The sequence below is a fragment of the Telmatherina bonti genome, assembly GCF_933228915.1.
Source record: "Telmatherina bonti genome assembly, chromosome: 8".
Lineage (NCBI taxonomy): Eukaryota > Metazoa > Chordata > Actinopteri > Atheriniformes > Telmatherinidae > Telmatherina > Telmatherina bonti.
This window is the reverse complement of record NC_136626.1, coordinates 27,484,766-27,508,013: the sequence shown is the minus strand read 5'-3', so window position 1 is coordinate 27,508,013 and position 23,248 is coordinate 27,484,766. Positions and strand designations below refer to the sequence as shown.

At 38.8% G+C, this 23,248-nt stretch overlaps 2 protein-coding genes across 3 annotated transcripts; both read left to right on the top strand.

Annotated features, from left to right (window-relative positions):
* The first annotated feature begins 938 nt into the window (after positions 1 to 938).
* On the top strand, positions 939 to 5,025 carry fstl3 (follistatin-like 3 (secreted glycoprotein)). 2 transcript variants are annotated; one of them, XM_079245501.1, is made up of 6 exons: positions 973 to 1,077; positions 1,152 to 1,202; positions 1,557 to 1,742; positions 3,421 to 3,636; positions 3,728 to 3,955; positions 4,053 to 5,025. In XM_079245501.1, the coding sequence occupies exons 2-6, from the start codon at positions 1,163 to 1,165 to the stop codon at positions 4,103 to 4,105; spliced, it is 723 nt and encodes a 240-aa protein (XP_079101627.1). In that variant the 5' UTR covers positions 973 to 1,077; positions 1,152 to 1,162; the 3' UTR covers positions 4,106 to 5,025. The 2 variants fall into 2 exon arrangements, with proteins under 2 accessions (XP_079101626.1, XP_079101627.1); XM_079245500.1 differs by having other exon boundaries at positions 939 to 1,202.
* A 9,806-nt stretch (positions 5,026 to 14,831) lies between these two features.
* LOC306759583 (E3 ubiquitin-protein ligase RNF126-like) lies at positions 14,832 to 22,128 on the top strand. Its single transcript, XM_079245265.1, has 9 exons — positions 14,832 to 14,915; positions 16,439 to 16,497; positions 16,978 to 17,041; positions 18,179 to 18,414; positions 18,540 to 18,608; positions 18,697 to 18,766; positions 18,890 to 18,983; positions 19,827 to 19,942; positions 20,086 to 22,128. The coding sequence occupies exons 1-9, from the start codon at positions 14,841 to 14,843 to the stop codon at positions 20,263 to 20,265; spliced, it is 963 nt and encodes a 320-aa protein (XP_079101391.1). The 5' UTR covers positions 14,832 to 14,840; the 3' UTR covers positions 20,266 to 22,128.
* Positions 22,129 to 23,248: the final 1,120 nt, after the last annotated feature.

Genomic DNA, 23,248 nt, shown 5'->3' with positions numbered 1-23,248 from the left:
TTTTCTCCTGGATCAGGCAACATTCCTTCAATGCCCTTGGGATCTCCACTGAAGAAGCCAACATCGTTCACAAAGACTCCCATACGAGCACATATGCTACCTTCATTCCCCCCTTTCGGCGATCAAAAGGGAACGTTAAAAAAGCTGTGACAGACAGATGGATAGACTCACATACCTCTCAGTGTCAGGGGTGAATGAGTGCAGTGCAGATGTGCAGTGCAGATGTACGGATCCAGTGATAATACATTATATATATGTATATATATATATATATATACATATATATATATATATATATATATATATATATATATATATATATATATATATATATATATATATATATATATATATATATATATATATATATAGAGCCAGTTTTCTAGACATGTATTTGATAATAATGGATTCCTTTTTAGAAATATCTTAAAATTTGAGCACTTTTTTTGCCGCAGTGTGTTTGGACTTCAAAGAATCACCATGGAAGGTCACTGTTAGGATGTTTCAAAAGAGCCTTGTTTCAAATACAATGAGATAAAAAAAAAAAAATAAAAAAAAATGTCATTCCTCACAGCAACTTTGCTCTCCTCAAAACAAACTGAGCAACATATGGAAAGGAAATGTACAATCATCACACCTCATATGATCTACAGTATAAGGAGAAGAAATACCTCAGAGTAATGACATGTTTAAAAAAGATTTTTTTAAAAAGCTGACAAAACCTCTGGAACCCCGAAATGCCCTCAAAAGAATCTAAGTAGCCTTTAAATTGAACTAATATGGTGTGAAAATGTTTTGTGAGGTCATTTAAGTGCCCAGCGTCTGGAGCTAGAGGGCATGGATCATTTCCCGACTCTGGAAATTGAGTCAGAGTCAAACTGTGTCCTGCCCTGGCTTATTACTGGCTGAGAAGATCGCCCATCCCAGCAGCATAATTCCATCTGGGCTAAATATTTATACAGAGGGGGAACGACATCACTTATCCACAACACATCCATTCACATAAGGGAAAGCTACTTGCACAGTTAAGTGAGTGATCTGCTCTGTTTGTCAGAAGAACATCACTTGTTCCTGCAGGTATTTGCCTGGGTAACTTTTTGGGAAGCGATCTCATACTGACTTAGACTCCACAATGAGCCTTTTGATTTCAGTTTTGGGGGCGATGCTCACTCTCTATCAGATTGGGAGGAATCCAGCCAGTGGTGAGTGGACTTTATTTTGCATTTTAAAAAAACTGAGCTGAAATAGGCTACATCATGCCTCTCAAACAAAGTATTTTTTCTGTATCATACAAACTATGCTAGAATAGATTTTTCTTTAAAAAAGTCCTATCCTCTTATTTAAAGTTTTCTTAGAATATTATAGTATACATGTGCTGTAAATAAGCTCTTCTATTTGTAAAAGATAGAATATTACACTGTTTTTGTCAATTTAAGATGTTTATCTTCTAGATTATCCAAAATATATATTTTAAAACTGTTTAGTGTGTATGTGTTTTGTTATCAATAAGAGTTAGGATGAATTTTTGTTGGGTATATGTACGGCTCTTTCTCTAGCTGGGATGTGCTGGCTGCAGCGGAGTCCAGACCAACAGTGCAACATGGTGCTGATGAGAGGGGTCAGCAGAGAGGAGTGCTGTGCCGGGGGCCGCCTGGACACAGCGTGGTCTAACACCAGTCTGCCCATGAATGAAGTCAGCCTGCTGGGCTTTCTTGGTATTGTATCCTGTAAACCATGCAAAGGTAAACAAACCAACAAACCTTCAAACGAAGGAAAGACTTAATTATTTTGGGTATTATATATGAGGAACTGTTCATTTATATAGCAAAACTGCTTTAAATCTACTCTGAAATACAAAATTTGGAGCTTTTAAATCTTATTTTAGGGAAGTACTTTGATAAAAACTGCTAACTTAATAGAAAAGATTCATGTTTTAATATCTTGGTTCCAAGTGATGAACTCTCTAGAAGTCAAATGATGATCTAATCACTTCCAGAGCCGGTCAAGGTTTATTTGAATCAAGTTATGAACGAGATATTAGATTTATACAATGAGTTCTGATGTGGCTTCCTAATAAAGTGCAGACGTGGATGAAGGAGATATGCAATTCCATGTGATTCTAGCTGTCCTGAGCTGTTTCCCTCCCCAGAATCTCTTCAAGGTTCATTCGGGTTCATATGCAGATAATCCCTGTTTGGATAAGCAGCACACATGCTGTGTGATCAATGGGAATTTCTTCATACTGATAAGTTCCAGTAAAAAATCTGGCTACTGGGAATTTCATGAAAACATCCTCAACTTCAACCTTGCTTTAAAAAAGTAAAAATAAAATAGCAGACTTATCAATGACAAGCAGAGATGTGAAACAGTTTTTTGAAACATTGGAACTATAGGAAGAGAGACCACAGTTACAGTGTGGCACGCGACTTTTCCGAACACATATAGTAGATGCAAATCCCAGCAGGGACGTCTTCCCTTTGCTCTTTCCTTTACTGCGTTGCAAGATGGCTTTCGGAGATTTAAAAAAAAAAAAAGAAAAAAAAAAGAAAAAAAAAAAGGCGCTCTGTTTTCTTCCATGAACAAAATAAGAAAATGCATTCCTGAGTATGGAATTTCTGCCACATGCCCAGATGTCTGGGGTCTATAATGTGGGAGGAAAACATTGGTATCACGAAGGCCACATTAACAAAAACTTGTCAGTTTAGAGTAAGATGCCAATGTGCTTCTTTTCAGACATGAACATCTGAATACAGAGGGAGAGAGAGCACATTCATGAGGTGGAAATCAACCAAAAAAACAGCTTTGGAATAAAACAGGATATTGAAGTGGTGGTAGAGACAGGAAATAAGTTCCTGATTTTTTACAGAATCCTCAGGACTCTGTGCTGATCAGACATCATCTCCCCACACTCCCCACACATGAGATCTGTGCGCCTGCTTTAATGCTGACTCTGTGCTGTATAGGGTTGCACTTCCTCCTGTGATTTGGCATTATATAGGGTGTCAGGAGCGCCTGGGGCTTCCTCATTTCTCAGCCTGTAAACTTCTCTGACAGCTTTTTGAACTCCATCTGCCTCAGAGCCCCTTCAGTCCCTCGGCAGGAGCTCAGCCCAGTCTGCGTGCAGCCATACACATAGATCTGTTATGAAAACACGCCAGCCGCACATTCCATCAGGCGAGACACCTCCGTGTGTAACAGTCAATAAAGAGATGTGATTATTCTAAATATTGCACAAGGTGAAAATTGTGTTAGGGTCTGGGACTATGCCCAGATTTTAAACTTGTTTTATATGAAATTGCCTGCAAATCATTATTGTGAAGTCCTCATGCACACACACGCACACACACACACACACACACACACACACACACACACACACACACACACACACACTTGACACCAGTCACTGTGCTCTTGTAGATACATGTGAAGGAGTCAAATGCAGTCCTGGGAAGGTTTGCAAGATGAAGATGGGAAGGCCTCAGTGTGTATGCTCCCCGGACTGCTCTCACATCCCAAAGAAGCATGCTGTGTGCGGCAGTGATGGCAAGTCCTACAAGGATGAGTGTGCCCTGCTAATGGCCCGCTGTATGGGTCACCCAGACCTAGAAGTCATGTACCAAGGAGAGTGCAAAAGTAAGCAACATCTACTTCATATTCCCTGTAAGCTCAGCTTTTCTGCACATTGTGATGCTGTAATGCCCTTTTTTTTTTATGTCTCTCCCAGAGTCATGCTCCAACGTGGTGTGTCCAGGAACCCACACCTGTGTGACCGATCAGACCAACAGTGCTCATTGTGTCATGTGCCGCACAACACCTTGCCCAATCCCCACACCATCCGAGCAGCAGATCTGTGGCAATGACAACATCACTTACCCAAGTGCCTGCCACCTCCGCAGGGCCACTTGCTTCCTCGGCCGCTCCATAGGAGTCCACCACTATGGGCACTGCAACAGTAAGATCACGCCGCCGTCCCAGCTTCTCTCCTTTCTTTGAACTTTTCCTGTTTGGATGGATTTATGTTCATTTTTAAACCCATCTTTTCGATGCAGATCCACCTCGGAGACCTCACAAATTGGAAGGCAGTGAGGAAAACGCAGTGTAAATGGACCCCCGCCCAGCTGCAGCCCTCAACCAGATCAGCCAGTCTGTCACACCACTAGCTTCCTGCGATGACCTCTTCATTTTGACAATCACTCCCTCTCTCTGTTGTGCACAAAAAAAAGGACGATGCTTTTGATATTAAACACCAGTGTTGCAAGACACACTAGCGTTTCTGCTTCAAGAAGGCAACTTGTATTAATCTAATTTTTATTTTAGGAGGTTCAAGCAGATAAACGCTCTGTGGGAGAAGTGTGCATATTGTACATAAACTACCGATACTATTTATTGGAGAAGGTATCAAACTCTATTTATGTTGTTATCCTAGTTACAAATTCATATATATCCTTGGGAAAGCTGATGCTAAATATATATTTATTGTTTTTGTGTTCTGTACATGTACAATAGTGGTCACTGGTATCAACTCTTTACAACTTTTATAGTCTTGATTCCCCACAAACAGACTGTTTCCCCTCATGCTGATGGAAAGTAATGCTGATTTGTTTGTACAGTTGATACCACTTCATAGTCTGTCTGAGTGGTTTTCACTTTACCACAAACATTAAAGGACAACTATAGCTCTACTGGGGTCTTAGTGTGGTAAGAAAGGGATTCAGCCTAAACAAAATTGTGTAGTTTCACCCCCTTTCTTACACACACACACAAACACACACAGAGACATTATTATTCCAAATCTTGCGGCCGCCCGCTGATCACTTAAATGTACAATGTAGTTGTGTGTGTAGGAGTCCCAGACGACTGTTGGTACAACCCCAAGGCCTCTACAATACCTCCTCTGTTGAATGCTTGGCTTTGTATTGTAAGTGCATTTTTTTTTGGACAGTCATGTAACTTTGTTCTGATGCTGTTTTGCTGCTTTGATTTAAATTGGGATTTTTTTTTTTTTTTTTTTTTTTTTTTTTTTTAAAGAAGTTACCCTGCAGACAAATGCAATTAGCACCACCTGACTTAAAAGAAAATTTAATTTGTCTGGGAATGGCCTGCAATTTTGGGCCAACTGAACATATCAGATCGCAGTGTCTTCAGAGTCCGTCAGCTGTTGACACCGGTGAGCCTGGACACATCCCCGCAAACGATCAAGCTATTCCATTAAATCATCTAAACTCAAAGCAGATGGTAGAAAACTTTAAGTAGTCCTTGCAGTGTATTATAAAACATTTGAAGGATTCCACTGTAAATAAGATCGCCTCAAGTACCTACTTGTGTATCTACTGTGAAGTTTGAATGATGAACGTGTATTTTTGTATTTTTGTACTGCCATTTCAAAATGACATAAAGGCTATGATTTGTCTAAATGTGTCCTTTTATTTTGGAAATGCTGAGTTTACTTTGACGTGTGCTTTTCTTGTTATTATTATATCATCAGTATGTTATCATATTTCAACTCTCTTAATTTCGGCTAGTAAAAATGAAATAATTTTTGCACCTATGTGTGGCCAAAAGTTCTCATCGCAATCTGGTTTATGGTGGTGGACCAAAATACGCAGGCATGGTTATTGCGCCATATAGCGTGCAGTGGCTGAGTAGACTCTAATAGACCTCTTCAGGTGTCATACAAGAGACAGAGGAGAATCAAATCCAGGCCAGCCAGCCCCCCCCCCGCCCGTGTCCCCTCAAGGATATCCCCCTGCTCTGGACTGAATGTGAAGGATCAGGGGGGAAAAAGGACGATGGAGCTAAGGAATGAATGTTTCGAAGAGCTGAGGCTTGGATACTGACTCACTTTCCTGTGTATAGTACCTCCCTTGTTTTTCTGTCTCTAACTCTCCTTCTTCTGATCCTGCACTTGGCCATGCAGACGCATCTGGTTCAGCTTTAAGGAAATGTTTATATTCCTGTCCAAGTACCCTTTTATTACACTGGGAATGGAATTAGATGTTTTGTTAGTTCGAACAAGGCAAAAAACAATGCCAATGAAGGGCTGCTGCGGTGCCCACAGATCACCCCCCTCCCCCCCAAAAAAAACCTTTTTGTGAATTTGCTTTTAATGTTTCTCATATGTTGGAAAATGCACCATGATTGAGGAAAGTGGCTGAGGATGTTTGACGCCAGCAATGCCACACAAACACAGCAGCCAGATTTAGTCTTGAGACATGTAGACATGACCTCAGAGAGGTCCGAGGAAGACTTCTGTCCACCTTTGCCCGCCACATCTTAAGCTCATAACTGAGATTAATGTACATAAACTATATTACATACATTATGTTGTTTTCTGTGTGGCTTGACCTCCCATACTGCGCTTTAGCATGAAACCTGTACATCTTTTATAAATAAAGCCAGATCACTTTGCATCACAGCTTCTGTTTTTGCACTGCATTGCAAAAAATTCGCCAACCCTGTGTTTTTGTCATTGTTTGACGTCTTGCAACCCCACAGGAATTTGCAGTGAACACCCACTAGACTAAGGCATTTGCCATCTTTTGAGGTGTACAAGTTGAAATGGCTGTGGTCTTCTAGTAAAACACACAAAGAAAATAACACGTTGGGACAGCAGTTTCGGTATTTGTCGCTGTGACAACCTTCTTGTCAGGTTCATGTTGTTCAAGACAACAAGAAACCCATTTTCTGGGCTGATTATGTCTCACCAAGCGCAACCTGTCTATCATTATGCCTCAGCCCTCTAAGTGATGTGCATCTGTCACACCAGCAGTGGTAATGACATGACCGCAGAATAAACCTGTGAGCCATTTCAGAAATATTCTAATTACACTGAAAGTGAGACCTCAGGATTTTTTTTTTTTTTTTGCCCACTTCGCTCCATATTTCATTATTTTTTCAGCACATTATGGTTTGTGGCAATCCCAAAGAGGTGTCAGCTTTGCTCGCACAGGAGCACGATTGTGTATGTGTGTCTGTGTTTGTCTGTAGGTTTGAGGGGTGTGGGTGTGATTGCGGATGCATTTCTCTTGTAGGAGATCACCTGTTATGACTATGGGATCAGTCACACACGTTACATCACAGCCTCCGGCGGAGTTGTTTACATCCCAACAAACACATGGGGCTATAATGGGACGCCCACGCTGACATTTCAGGGATGTGTAATCATCCTGCTCCGATATGTCAAGCTTCTTTCTCAACGACGTCCACATGGTATCATTTCCTCCAACTTGCCGTACTACTTCCAGTAAGTTAACAGCCAACATTTAGATCTGAGGGGATGTTGTGATGAAGCTGAGCACTGCGGAGTATAACGGAGACCACCCACTTTCTGGATCGCGACACTGGATTGTAAACAGCTCCGGTCCACAGCTGAAACTAATAGATATAAGATCCATCACTCCATCAGAATACATCTCTCTCACACTTTATTTCCCATAGTTGCTATGATACATAGCAAGCCTTTTAATTTTTCCACATGTGCACTACATTTTACTTCTGACAATTGATTATTATGCTGACACAACAGCCAAAACTTCAGTCTTGTTGCTCATACGCTTTCAGATGACGTTTTATGGAGTTCTCGGAAACAGTTTTAATGTTCTTTTTTATCTGAAGTACTGTATGCGTAGATTCATTCTGACAGTGCGGATCTGTGGAAAGTCCATGTTTTCAGGCTGGATGTTAGCATGGAAGCCAAGAAAATAACACTGTCAAAGAAAAAACAAGTGCAAAACCACTAATTAAGTCGCTCAAAGACATTTTGCAGCGCGACTGCTCAGCTGTTCCGTGTACTTCATTCCCAGTTTAGGTAATAATGTAAAATCCAGTCAGGTTTACTGAAAATCGGCTGTTTTTTCAGCATTAGATAATCAGCTACTAATCGGTAGAGATAGGAAGTTACACAAAATGCTAATTGTCCTCAATTATTCTTGGTAAGTTGCTCCACTTCCCTCTCCTGACCTCTGGGAGATCGCCTCTGTGTGTGGTCTGGTCCATTTAAGTCCAAAGGGAGGAAATCGCATGTCGTCAGGAAAATAACCAAACACGATGCTGGAATATTTATCTTTATTCTCTGATTCCTTTACTTTGTTAGAGTATTCTCTGATTATCAAGGAAATGTTATCACAGGTGTTTCAAAGTGTTCACCAGTGTGTGTGCCTACAACATGGGATTGTTGCCTCGCTGCCTTGGCTCTAAAAATGCCTCTGAATTGCCCTGTTTTGAGTGTTGACAAGCTTCATAATTGGAAGCAAAGTCAATGAAGTGAAATAATTGAACAACATTTAGCTCCCAAACATGACTTAAACTGACTCCCATTGTGCTTTTGAGGTTTGTAATGTAGCCAGACCATGACCATAATTGGACATCAGCTCTTCAGGTGGCTCTAAAAAAAAAAACTAAAGACTGTTTGTTTAATTTTTTTCTCTTTTTTACAGGCGTTGGCAAGAAACCTGGTTGTTTATTATGGAAAGGTGGTCGGTCATTATAGAAAATTGCTTACGCATTCTCTTTGCTGTTGTAGATTTGGTGTGCCTTGCACATTCAGCAAAGATGAGATTGGAAAGGTTGCCTTGGCTGAGATTTCATTAGATTCTGCCCACTCATGATTATAGATGAACAGCTACAATAGCTAATTAGGTCATATTTGGAGAAATTTTGCAAGTCAGAGATGGAAGGTTTACCACACATAAACTCAAGAGGCCTGTGCTGTGCTGTATAACCCCCCCCCCCCCCCCCCCCCCCTTTCCTTCCCTGACTGTGGCGTTGCACGTCTTGTAAACACAATGCGTGGTTTAAGATTAACTGACCCATATGCATCTTATAAACTCCAATTTGGGATTCTCTGAAGTTTTGATGGTACAATACACACAAATGGCAATGCAAACATTCTCGGTATGCTGAGCTGCATCATGTTGTTTTGTGAGTCATGCAAGTTCCAAGGTACACTGAGCAACTGATGCTATGATTTGGCATACTTGGCTGTGTCCCAGTCTTGACTCACTTTAGCCGAAGTGGCTCTGTTCCAGTAACAGCTTGGTCAGGTTTTGGATATGCAGAGTTTAAGCAAGTTTGGCTTTGTAATCTGAATTTGGGTAAAATATAATATATTAGGTTGAAGCTATTTTACATGGCCCATCAGATTTAAGTAATTGTGGGTTCAAAGTTTTACCTCTGAATATGACTCATTTCCACATAAATGAATAAACGTTCACAGTGTCTCACAGAAAAAATGAGCCCTCTAACTTCCACTGTGAAGCACTTCAACATTGCTTCAAACAAAATTTCTTCTCTTCTTTTTCATTTAATCATTTACTCCGTAGTTTAAGTTGGCAGTCAAAGCTGTTCTGCAAATTCTGGCCTCCAGGGAAGATGCTTTGATAACTGAGGCAGAACATTTAGCTCACTGAAAATCAGATATACAGCTGGATAGTTGGCTAGCTTGAAACTATTAGCCTACATTCTTGTAAGCTTGTATAACCTAACAGATTAACAAGCGGTGGCCTTAAACACATAGGAAGACGAAGTAAGATGGGCCAGTAAGCTGACCCATCCCTTGTGTCTCGGTAACCTTGCACACGTTTTGTCATGTGACCATTATTCAGGAAGCACCTGCTTACATCTTGCTGTAAAAATCTTTGTTTTTCATGTCACAGTAAATTTTGTGCATATCAGGTAAATTGACTGTTATGACAAAGCACATTTATCCAGGTCTAAAATTATATATAATATATGTTGGTGATTTGCTAATGTGTAAAATCAGGTGACTCACTTCATTAAAGATTAAATTGGATTTCTAAGTTTGTTTGTTTTTTTTGTTTTGTTTTTTTTTGGTTTTTTTTTTCAAAAATGATGACTGTGGGGCAGTCAGCAAAAGACTGTGGGGTAAATTAAGCAAATAGTAGAACTAGTCCTCCATAAGGCACTGACACTAATGTTTAAATTATATTCAGTTTGAGTTTACCGAGTGTACCAGGAATGCTGTAAACTGGCATTCAAATTGCCAGAAAGAAACAATCCTCCCTAGCCACCGTGGTGGGAAGCAGCTCTGAGGACAGAGATGCTGGCACCCATCTGGTAAAACTTCTGAGCATGAGAGCTCCATTGATGAAAGAAGAGAATCAGATGTCTCAGATCTGGTGGCTGGTGATGCTGTCACGGTAAAATTTGCATCCAAATGCAGCAGCCACCATTACATTGACTTGCTTGACAGGTTTGTGGACAACAAAGTGAGTGCTCATTTTTTCAGAAGTGTTAAGAGATTGGATGAGGCATCTTTCACAGGGAGTGATGTGCTGAAGAAGCTAGCTAAACCTCAAAAGGTTCGAGGATCTGCAATGAAGGAGAAAGAGTTTGGATTCCCCTGCAGCTTTGACAATATCGATCAGCTGTATGAATGAAATATTTACATGGTTTGGGAAAAAATTGGTGTTTGGTCTCACAAGCTCAAAACTGACACAAAAAATGATTCATCTATTTGTTAATTAAGTTGTAAATTGGATAAGACTCAGAGTGTTTTAAGATGTTTTAAGCATTTATTTTCTGAAATGTTTTTATGCTAAACGCTAGTCTAGGCTGTCGACTACGTTGAAGACAATATGCCAACATTTTATCCATTTAGAACTGTGGCGGAATTTATCTGATGAAAAATAAATCCAGAAATCAACTGCGAGAATGAGATCAGGTTACGAAATGAAGTCCTGTGAGTAGAAATACGAGGTGGTTTTTCTTCCAGGATGTTTTATGATGAATGCTCTTAAACCTTTGCGGGTGTGATCATTCTGATGTTTTATGTGTTCCTGTCTCTTTTTGGGTGGTTATCGGCTTGTGTATATTTTCTTGTGGTGATCCTAGCAGGACCAAGAGGATTTTTAGTATCACTTATGTTCAGCAATGTTCAGTCCAAACAGAAATGAAGACTGAGCTGTCAAAAAGACAAAATTCTCTTCATAGTTTTTAAATTACGATATCCCTACTGGCCTCGCCTTGTCTTTCACTTTAGGATACTGGAAAGTCATGGCTGAAAGATGTTCAAGACAGAAAATGGTAAAACTCATTGTAGAGCTGACAGAAAAACAAATTTCTTTTATGTTTGGGGGTTCTGTTGTGGGGATTTGTAGTCTTCTCATGTGCTTGCCTGGCTCCCTGTTTTGTTTTATCATTGTTTTATTGTTTGTATTTGGTATTGCTTTTTATTTTTACCTGATTTCATTGCATACCACTTCCTTGTAGTCATTCCTGTCAGCTGCCTTCATCGTCCTGTTGGCCTTGTGTATAGTAAATGTCCATTAACTGCATCCCATCTGCCTCATGTCTCCTCTTACCTGCATTTGTGTCCACACCTGCACCATTCTTCTACAACTCCACTGTCAGACAAAGTACTAGGACCCAGTGAAATAATGGTCCAGAAAAAGCTGAAAATGTTTCTCTCTGGTGAAACATCTGCAGTGATTAACCACAAACTCTCCAGTACAACAGACAGCTGAACCTCAGTTAATAATTGTATACATATGTTCCTCCAGTAACATCTATATTTTGTTAGCTGCACAGTGATGCAATCCCAAACGTGGATGTACCAACTCTGTACCATGGGATATTGTTCTGGAACACAAGTAGAGTGGAAAAACATTGTACAGACGAGATACCTGCTGGGATTCAGATCAGCGTATATACATGTTCACGGATATGTCCAGTTTATTTTGTTAAAGACAGCTTTGACCTACACTAATGTTGATCTTCCCATGCCTTCTTGCTGTTTGAGATCTTATGTGTGTATGTGTGTGTGTGTGTGTGTGTGTGTGTGTGTGTGTGTGTGTGTGTGTGTGTGTGTGTGTGTGTGTGTGTGTGTGTGTGTGTGCCTGATGCTCAGGTCTTGTGACACATGGCCTGAGACAGAGTTTGTCTGGAGGGAGTGAGAGTCTTCAATGGGTGGGACTGAAAACAAGTGACGCATGACTAAGAGGCCCAGGAAGTTCCAGCAGGCGGCTGTTATTGCTGAGTATTTGTGTGTGTGTGTGTGTGTGTGTGTCTATGTATGTATGTGAGTGTGATTCGGGGCCCAGAGGGACAGTGTGGGGCAATCCTGGCTGGAGTGTCTGGAAAAACTCTGTGAGTGACAAAAGCAGCAGTGTCCCTCACAGCATATCTGTCTGCTGCCTTGGCTGCAGCACTTTACCGCCCTTTAGAGTGCAATAAAAAGTAGGTCAAAAAAAAAGCTAAAAATATGATATAACTTCATGCTTAAATCTGTGAAGTGTGCATGTGCGCTTGCATGGGAGCACAGTCCACCGTGAAAGCTGTGAAGTTTATGTCTAACATATTGCAAATCCAGTTTTGTTACTAAAAGCACATAATGTGGAAGGCCTCCAAGTCTCACAGAGTTGTTTTCTACGGCTGAACTGAACGACAGGCACTCAGTCCCCACATTGCATTGCTACAATGAACACTTGATTGCAATGGCTGTGACGCACTGGGCACATGGAGACAAAAGCTTACCTCGGCCAGGCAGACACAGCAAACCTCTGTGCTATCAGACCCTCTCTAATCTCGGTCCATGGGACAGTCAAGTCTTTCCAGCTCCCACATAGCCACATCAGACACAACACCGACACAGAAAGTACACTGGACCCTAACTTGGTTACACTGTTAGCTTTATTACATGGATCCAATCAATCTTTTCTCAGCATAGAGAGAAACAGAAACATTTATTCTACATACATACATTTACATTACTGTATTTATCAAGGGGTTTCCATGAAAAAAAAATCTTCTTTTCCTATGAGCGCAAAAACAACCGATTTCATGTGAGAATCAGGCCAGTACACTTGAGTGATGTGATTGGCTGATATGCAGCCTGACGAGAACTCCTACTTACTTTCATGATGTTCTGCCAAGCTCAAAGTAGACTCCAGACTTGTGTGACAAATTTATAGCTGTCAGTCTGCAGTTAGAGTTATTTAATTAATGGTACCTGTGGATAACACACACAATGCTGAAAATGCATCATGATAAAAGCAGACTTGAAAACAAGAATCAATCATTTTGCCATCCATATCTTATATAACTAAGTCATCTCTGAGACCTCCAATACAATCTCAGGGCTACCAGACAGAAGCCAGCAATGTTTTGGTTGCATATGTGTGAAATGAGTCAATGCCTCCCATGTGAGAAGCCTCTGATTTTCTGTTTGAGTAACAAGTTTGACTTTTCATTAACAACAATCCCTGCAACTCCTCTGAAATGCACAAGTGCCAAATACAAATCCCCTTATGAGATGTTGTTCCAAAACAGATACAACACAACTTTTAAATGCTTGACGGATGCCTGTTTGAAAAACCACAAATGTCAATATAAATCTTAAGTGATGCCAAATTGCAAAAACACATTTCTGCTTTTCATGTGAAAAAGGAGATTGGACTACTATGAACCTGTTGGTATGAAACCGGGGTTCAGTGCAGACAGCGCATTTATAATGATAAGGTTACGAGAGTGGTTTGTGTGTGTGTGTGTGTGTGTGTGTGTGTGTGTGTGTGTGTGTGTGTGTGTGTGTGTGTGTTTGTATGGTTGTATGATTGAAGATGGCTATTACATGTATTACATGTTATTTACTTTTATTTTGTTCTTTTGTTATTTATCTATTTACTTATTCTTTTTTTTTCTGTTTGTGTTTTTTTCTTTTTTCTTTTTTTTTTTTTTTTGTATACGCTGCTGCTCTTGTTTTGTTGTTACTTTTATTTAGAGGACCCCCCTTGAAAATGAGATGGTGCATCTCAAGGGGTTATTCCTCCATCAGTAAATAAATGGTAAAAATAAATAAATAAATAAATAAATAAATAAATAAATTAATTAAAAAAAATAATAATAATAATAATATGCTGGAGAGTGATTCAAAATTCTAACGTTCAGTGAGCTTTCGTTTTATTATCACCCGTTATTGACATACTAACACAGTTTTCACAGCAAGTGATGACCTCATTTAAGTTTTCTGACCTTTTTTCTTTCATAAGACTGATAAAATGATACTTACAAAGGATATATTGTGCCTTCAGCCACTCGCCAAATCATACTGTAACTCCACAACTGATGCACAAAAGCACCATCATGTGGCAACATTTTGCAAGTTACATTGTGCAAAATTAAGAAAATGTTTTTCATTTCTTCACACATAAGTTGTTTTATTGATCTTGTTTTCTTTCATAGAATAATTTTTCTTATAATCTGTTTTAGAAATTTAAAATTAAATTCTAAAATTTGTGCTTATCGGACATGTATATTTAAAATTTAACACTTCCAAAACCCAACAAAAAGCATGAAAAACACTTATAAAAATCAAGTTAAAGTAGAAAATACAGTAATTTATATTTTAAAGTAAATATGGGTTTTCTTTTAGATGTATTTAAAACGGCCCTGCGATGGACTGGCGAGCTGTCCAGGGTGTACCCTGCCTGTCGCCCAAAGCCGGCTGGGATAGGCTCCAGCTTCCCCGCGACCCTGAATTGGAATAAGTGGTTCGGAAAATGAATGAATGAATGAATGTATTTAAAACGATTGCCTTTTTTTAAATTTTGAGAATAATTTCCTGTTGCTTTGTCTTTTGAGTTTGTTTTGTCAATGCAAGTATGTTTTGAACCTCAGGATCTTTTAACTTACATTTTATAAAAGTCTATACAGAAAAGGTTACATTTTTATAAATTTACATTAGGAAAAAAAGGAGTTCTTCACAAAAAAGTGCCTGTGATTACATTTTCTGTCACCAGATCATCATTTCGCGATGTTAGTAAGGTATGTCCATTCCGTGACACCGTAGTCGTTACTCTTGCCTACCTGTTTAGAAGCTAAAGATGGCTGAAGCTCCCCCATGGCCCAACCGGTTTTTCTGTCACAGGTGTTCAGCAGAGATTAGTCCTCGACTTCCCGTAAGTATCATTAACAGAAAACATGCACAATCCTAGCCGAACATAAAGAAAAGCACAACAGGGTTGTTTGTACTGTTCTAGACATGAGTCCAGTTGCGATGCAACTGTTAGCATATGCTAACAGCATTAGCTCGCCAATAGGCGGTTCCGTTCCTCTCGCTAACGCCACACAGTTAGCTTTTTATCTTCTTTAAGATCCGTAAATACTGAAACTGCGTAGTCACTACACTGGATCACTCTCCAGGTTGCTTTACAGAGTTTGCAATTACTTTTGATTTAGCCATTTCCTTATTTATTTTTTCTTTTTGTCAACTATGTCAACTAGCTGTACAGTTTGTTAAATTAAATAATCTCACACCGTATTTGCGTCAGATCTTCCATTTGAGGTTTTTTTTTAAAAAAAAATTATTATTAAGTCTAAGGAAAAACAGACACCCCCAACACTTCATTCTCTGTTAATCGCTTACATCAATGATACAGGGAAACAATAACCCAGCGACCTTTTACTTGTGTAGCCATTCTGTTAAAGCCTGTCACAGGCAAGAATAATCTGTCAAAGTAAGGTAATAATCTGTCAAAGTAAGGTAATAATCTGTCAAAGTAAGGCAATAATCTGTCAAAGTAAAGTGAACGTGTTCTTCACAATGTCAAACATCAGTCAGCTGTTTCTATTGGTTTCTGATCATACCCCATAGCTATTACATTGGTGTTGTTTATGCAGCAGTAATAATATTTGTGTTTTGGAGGTTGTGAATAAAAGGTGAGTGGGAGAGCTTGAATATTTTGTTTAGCCATGCGATGCATTTGCTGTTTGGGATAGCTTCTCTGGATAAGGGCAGCGGGGTGTAAATGTGTTAATGGAGCCTGCGGTCAGCCAGGTCACATTTGCAGATGGTGAAGCTCTCATTATGATTGGCTCACATCCAAGTGTCCACGCAGGTTTCACAACACCGCTGCAGTTTGAAGAGATTATCAGGTGGATGTGGGTGCAATCAGCCTTTCTTACTACTAGCTTACCTGTAAACATAAAGTACACCTCCTAAAGAAATGCAAATGGTTATATTCAAAGTCGTGGAAAATTAAATATATCCAAATAATATGATTTTTTTTTTATTTTTTTTATTTTTTTATTTTTTTTAAAATATGATTGTAGTCCCAGTTATATATCATAAGACTGATGGAGTGACTGGGAATCTTGGTTTTTAGACTTTACTACCACTTGCTGGCAATGTGCACACCTGTAAAATCTTAGTACATGAAGCATTTTGCAATACCTTCTTAATTTTTTTTTTGTTTGTAGATGTACAGGATTTAGTCCACTTAAAGAATGAAGATGGTTTGTAATAATAAGACATTATTTAGTTTACATTTGTAATAGCTTTAATCTGCACAATTGCTGTGTGTTGTTACACGTGTCAAAAGTGTTTCTGCAAATTCTGACTGAGGCAATGTTTACGTGTGTTTAAAAAGCAGAAGGTTCATTTTGAGTTACATCCCCAGTTTTGATTTCTGTTTGTTTACAGGAGTACACATGTCCAAGATGTGAGTCAGGGTTTATTGAGGAGCTGCTGGAAGAGAGAAGGTTTGTTCAAGGTGTAAAGGGAATGCAGATAATTGAATAATAATTGAATTTCCCTTTGGGGATTAATAAAGTATTTTTCATTTAATTTCATAAAGGACCAAAGGTCATATTATATTCTCGTGATGTGACTATACTCTTGGTACTCTAAAGGGATCAATTCATTTTAATGCTAAGCATTATTTAACTATTTTACACAAAACAAAAAAACAGTTAAATCAAATATAAAGTTAACTTACTTTAGGTAATTGCATGAGTTCCTTCTTTTCACACATATGTTCAGTGATATAACTGATTATTTCTTTATTATTGTGGTCATTATTTTGCAAGGAACTATTAAAACTGATTTCACATGTATCACTAAATAAAAAAGCTGATGCCATTAGAAGTATTTGAAGTCATTTAGACTTTGCAGGAAAAAAGTTTTCTTTTATGTTTTCATAGTCCAAATATAACTTTGTCCATTGTTTTTCCCGTGTTTAGTGCTGACAATGGCTCCAGTTCTACAATCTCCAGTGGGTCCCAGAACCAGCAACAGCCCTTTGAGGTTTCCAGCCTGATCTTTACTCGGACTGTATCTCTGTGACCTCTGTGTCTTTCCTGCACTGCTCTGCCTCTGCGGCTTTTCGACCGAACTGGTTCCAGAGCTGGTTCAAAGCCAGAGCCAGACTTAACACCGGTTCTTTGGCTTTTGGCTTCATTAGCACCGACTCCTGGTTCTCAAAACCGGTTCTATCCTGGTACCAACTCTTTGCTGGGCCAGAGTTTGCAACTGCTTCGCATTGTGTGCATCAGGAGCTGGTTGTGGGGTTACCTGACCAAAATATAAGTGTTGAAAGTTTTTTTTATTTATTTATTTTTTTTGGTTTAGAAAGTTTATTTGAACATAATGACAAATCTAAGAACAAAAAAAGAGAAATAAAACATATGACAAATCATTCAAAAGGAGTAAGTAGAAACATAAGCTTATATATAATAATATTACAACAAATTAGTTTAACACATTTTACAGAAGATTTCTGGGGACCAGAAAAAGGAGCTGGGACGCAGCATCATCGGACGACCCAAAAGAAATCCAAATTTCCGTATCCTAATTTCTTTTCTCGGTGACCGGCCGCCAGTGATCCAGCACCAACCAGACACTTTCGGTCGAAACCACAACCAGTTCTTTGCTAGCACCGAAGCTGAACCACGTAAGCACTGGTTCTAGCACCAGCACCAGTTCTTCTTTGGTCGAAAAGCCCTGCACACTGTTGTGTAATACAGTCAGCATTTCTTAAAATTGCTTCCATTGACATTTGTGCTGGTCTGACATTTGATAGAATGGAAGTTGTCGCAGGGTTTTCACTTCTGCTTTTCCATCTACAATTTTAATCTTCCTTGTGATACGTATCACGATTCATGGATTTCACGCTTGCTTGATGTGTTTTCAGTGGAAAAATGCAACTCCACAATTCTGATGCACATTATTTCCTCACTAACAAAGGATATGCTGTGTTTAAATCATTATGCTACATTTTTTTTACCTGTTAATTAGCAAGGCTCTTAAATGCTTTACAAATGTTGCATTTATCCTGAGCATTTAACTGTATGGGTAGTGGTTTTTTTTTTTCTTTTACAGTTGGATCCTTAATCTGTTTTATTTATTTAAAAAAAATTTTTTTGCTTTGTTTTTATCTCACAGAATGTGGACCAGCACTTATTTACATTCCCTTCAGGCTATGGTCAGTTCTCCTTCAGTGTATTCGATGACAGCTTTGACTTCGGTGCTGGACTTGCAACTGAAGACAACCGTGATGCTGAAAACCGGCGGGAAAGGGAAACTGCATCACGACAACGATATGGTGCCAGGCAACCCAGAAGTCGACATGGTTCAAGGCGGCAAACAGGGAGGCATGATGCAGTTCCTACTTTAGAAGGGTATGATCCTCAGTTCTTAAATGATGGTTTCTTTCTGCCTTTTTGACACGTCACTCATCCTGTAACCATGGTAACTTCATAGCAACTTCACATTTTCCTACAATTGTACAATGCTTATTTTGCAGAATAATTCAGCAGCTTGTGAATGGAATAATTGCACCGACTGCAATGCCAAATATTGGTGTTGGACCCTGGTGAGTGTGTGGAACAGAGATACAATAAACCAAACGCTAAATTGACAACATGGACATAATGGATTCTTCTGTCTTGTTGTATTTAAAGGGGCGTTCTTCACTCAAACCCTATGGACTATGCCTGGGGTGCTAATGGACTTGATGCTATTATAACTCAGGTATTTTTGCTTTAAGTTTTATTTCATGGGATGAAAGATTTTAGGTGTTGTTTGGCAACATCTGCTGTTCATCAAGAATTTTGTTTTAATTGTTTTCTAATGTTATCATTTTCTCATTTGTAGTTATTAAACCAGTTTGAAAATACAGGGCCCCCGCCTGCTGACAGGGATAAAATAAAAAGTCTTCCTACAGTACAGATTACAGATGAGCATGTTGGTAAGTGAACAGATGACGATCGCTGTGTCATGACTGGTTTTGTTTCATCTTTGTTAGATTCAGTTTTTATTAGTGTGTTTGCATCACTGAAAAATAACAGAAGTTTGAACTGCTTTCCATTTAAGATATTAAGATAATTAAAATCAGTAACATTAAAATAAATGAGTTAGTATAAATGTATACAGCATGAAGGTCCGGCTCTGGTCCTTGAGGGCCACAGTCCTGCAGGTTATAGATCTCTCCCTGATTCAACACGTCTGATTCAAATGCAGTGGCTCTCCTCAACAGCTTGTAGTTAGGTTCTGCCCTAACTTGTTGACTCAGTAATCTGATTTAAGTTAAAACCTATAAGACTGCAGTCCAACTTTGGAGACCCTTGATACAGCATTTATGAGCATACGAGAAAAATGGACACGAGTTTACTAAAAAATTAAGCTTGGAAGTTTTTATTTTATTAAAATAATCAAGTGATATTTACTAAGCTTTTTTCATGTTAAGTTTCCAAATTGGAACATTTCCTAGAAAGTTTATTGACAGAAATGTAATTATTGTGTTTTTCTAAAATGTAAAATTATGTGACAAGACCTACAAAAGCTGAAGCAAATATTCAATTAGTAGCAGTATGTGACATAACCATTAGATGGCGCTGAATCCCTTCTCTCTTGTACACACCAGTTAGAATCAACTGTTGCAATTGGATGGTTGATCTATTTAATTTCTCCTGATTAAATAAAAAAAAGTATAATTGTGGTTACTGTTGGTTTGTGTTCCAGCCAGAGTATGTTGGCAGGTCATATTTATGTCATATGACAGAATATTACTTTGACATGTTCTGTCTTTCAGCTTCAGGGCTTGAATGTCCGGTGTGTAAAGAAGATTACAGTGTTGGAGAAAATGTGAGGCAGCTTCCGTGCAATCATATGTTCCACAACGACTGCATAGTCCCCTGGCTGGAACAGGTATCGGCCACTCAGCTGTCTGTTTACAGTAAATTTTCATCAGCTGCTGTTTGACCCTGGAGAGAGGGGAGGGGAGGGGTGGGGGTGGGGGGATGGTAAACATCAGTGACACTAAACATTGTCATATATTTATTTTTCCTCAGCATGACACATGTCCAGTGTGCAGAAAAAGCTTGAGTGGACAGAACACTGCAACAAACCCACCAGAACTATCAGGGATGAACTTTACCTCCTCTTCATCCTCCTCCTCATCCTCTTCATCCTCTTCTACCCCTCAGTCCTCAAGTTCCACCAGCAATGAAAATTCCACTGATAACTCGTAGAAAGGGCATTTGTCTTCATCGCCCTTTGAGCTGGTTTAGCTCAGAAGCTGCTGAACTTCCCAGCAGTGACCTCCGATCCCTCCCTGCAGTGGAGAAGAGGCCTGAGTGCATCTCCCCAGGAGCTCTCAGGCCTGATTCAGGGGTAAGTGATACATGTGTTTATGTATTTCTACCCGTTGCGTCGCCCCCACCTTCATCAGGAATCTGAACAATGGAAGGGTGGAGGCTTGGAGCGCAGCTTCTGTCAGGGAGGATGTGGAGAAGCATGGAAACTTCAAGAGGCTTGATTTGCTCAAAGCACCTCAAACAAAAAGAAGAAAATAAAGGAATCCAAAGTTAGACAACTAGAAAACGGACAGTTTTGCTTTTTTTTTTTTTTAAATTATCTGTAGACTTGTATTATTTAAAATAAGCCTCTTTTGCCAGTAAAGCAAAAAGATGTACAGTTATGTCTTTTTTTAATCAAGTAGTATTCATATCTCAGAGTGATTCCAGGTGCACTATTGTGTACTTCTTAAGTGTGCACTAAGGTTTATTTGTGGTTTAGAAAAATATGACATTTGATCCTTTCTTTCCAAATGATTGAAAGATAGTTTATACAATTTTATTTGGAAGATTCTCCTGCCATTTTAAGATTATCTGACAGTACACAAGTACCTTTGTTTGCACTTAATTTGTCGTAATGCAGTAATATTTTAATAAAAATGGTAATCCCAACACGTATTACACGCTAAACAGTTATGGGAGTTCTATCTGCAAACTTAAGGAAAAAAAAACCTTCCATATCCAACCCAGGAATAGTTTAGTGTTTGTGTGTTAAAAGGAAAATTCAATGCATTTTTTTCAGAATTTGCCAGTTGAAAAGCTAATAACTTCCAGTCTGATCATGGCCCAAAAGAAATGAGCTGATTTGAAAATGAAAATAAATATGTTTGGATGCATGTTATTTTTTACTGTGTTGATTGATTGTCATATTTAAAGCTGAATCATAAACAAAAGTACTCATTAAAAAGTAGTTCAGAACTTTTGAGGATAAAGATGCTTTAGTGTGATGAAGTTGTATGCAAACTAACTCTGTTATAAAGTTATTTGTATTTATTTTTTTTAGATGCAGTCCTGTGAGTGGATTCTACCTTGGATTTTATTAATAAAAAAAAATCAGACAGACTGCTAATGGATATTTAGAGCATACCACAAACTATAGTTACTTTTTGGACAAATAAGCAAACATAATAGAGAATTTTATTGATTTTAAACAGCTGAGATGTTTATTCTTTTTTCTGACTTGCAGAACAGCCTGGGAACAATAACCCCATTAACCCCTTTCTCTGGTGTGTTTTCAATGCATAATAAGGCTTTGAATTCATTTTGTACCTTCAAAGCAACACCTGGTTTAAAGGCTTGGAAAAAGTAAACAAAGTCTGTATGAAATCCTTCACTGCTGAAGTCGCCTGCTAAATATTATCGATAAACCAGTTGCATTCTGTGTCCTGTTATTGTTTCGCCATATAGGTGCATTTCCTCCCCATTGTACCTCTCTTGTCCCCTGGGGGTTGTTGGTTCAAAGGCCTCTATCTGAGGAAATTGTTTTGGGGGTGGAACATTGATGGAGACATGCAAGGGAACACATTAAACTTATGACTTTGGGGTTGACTTTACAATGCAAAATTGTTGGTTCTCTTTCAGTTGTTGACATTGTGATGGTTTAAACTAAGTACTATGGAATGCACTGTAGCAAGATTGTTTATTATATGGTAAGATATGGTTCAACAATTCCACTGCAGATGCTGCCATTTACCTTGCTGCATTATGGTATAAATGGTAGTTCTTATAGAAGTTTGGATCTATAAGAGCAACATGAGCCAGTTATTGAAATGAGTTAAAATATGTGGAAAAAATATGAACTAATGTTCTTTTCAGAAATAAACAGAATTACACACTGGGACTATATATGGTTAATGATATCAAATGAACTTAGTAGATTTATGATTGAAATTTTATTTAACACTTCCACTGAGTCTTTTGTAAATTTAATTTGAATGTCTTTGACATTTTATCACCATATCTTGTATTAGTTTCTCATTTTAGACCATTGTTGGTGTATTTTAAATCTGTCAAATCCAATCTTATTTAATTTATAATGGACTTTTAAAGAAGAAGAAGAAGAAATTTTATTTATATAGCACCTTTCACAGAAATAAAATCACAAAGTGCTTCACAGAGTGCAAAGGGGAACAGCAACAACACAAAATAAACAAATGTACATTTGAAAAATCTGTATCAGAAGACAGTCAACTAAAAGCTTGTCTAAATAAATACGTCTTCAGCTGCTTTTTGAAAGAATCTACAGTTTCAATCTCACGGAGGGAAAAAGGCAGGGCATTCCACAGTTTTGGAGCAACTGCCTGAAAGGACAAATCACCTCTGGTTTTAAAGCGGGTCTTTGGGACCATGAGGAGGTTTTGGCCTGAGGACCGAAGGGACCGACTGGAGCTGTAGGGTTGCAGCAACTCAGAGATGTACGAGGGGGCCTGGCCATGCAAAGCTCTGAACGTCAAGACCAAAATTTTAAAATCAATTCGGAATTTAATGGGGAGCCAGCGCAGAGAGTGTAAAATTGGAGTAATGTGTGCGCGCCTACAAGATCCTGTTAAAAGCCTCGCAGCAGCATTTAGAACCAACTGAAGACGATTTAAAGCAGATTTGTTAAAACAAGTAAAAAGGGAATTACAATAGTCCAAGCGTGACGAAATAAAAGCATGAATCACCAATTCAACATCAGACCTTGATAAAATTGGCCTCAGCTTTGCGATGTTTCTCAAATGATAAAAACAGTTTTTTTTACCAAGAGTTTGGAATGGCTGTGAAGTGGCAATGATTGATCAAACCAAACTCCAAGATTTCTTATGCTTGGCTGAACTGATGAAGCAAGAGAACCAAGATGGCCAGCAATTAAAGGAATTTTCTGCTCTGGGGCAATGAT

Coding starts and splice junctions, on each gene's coding strand:
- LOC306759583 (XM_079245265.1), top strand. CDS start 14,841: ATGGCTGAAGCTCCCCCATGGCCCAACCGGTTTTTCTGTCACAGGTGT. Junction 17,042..18,178: donor ACCAGCAACAGCCCTTTGAG/GTTTCCAGCCTG, acceptor TTTATCTCACAG/AATGTGGACCAGCACTTATT. Junction 18,415..18,539: donor GCAGTTCCTACTTTAGAAGG/GTATGATCCTCA, acceptor CTTATTTTGCAG/AATAATTCAGCAGCTTGTGA.
- fstl3 (XM_079245500.1), top strand. CDS start 1,133: ATGAGCCTTTTGATTTCAGTTTTGGGGGCGATGCTCACTCTCTATCAG. Junction 3,637..3,727: donor GTACCAAGGAGAGTGCAAAA/GTAAGCAACATC, acceptor TGTCTCTCCCAG/AGTCATGCTCCAACGTGGTG. Junction 3,956..4,052: donor CCACTATGGGCACTGCAACA/GTAAGATCACGC, acceptor TTTTCGATGCAG/ATCCACCTCGGAGACCTCAC.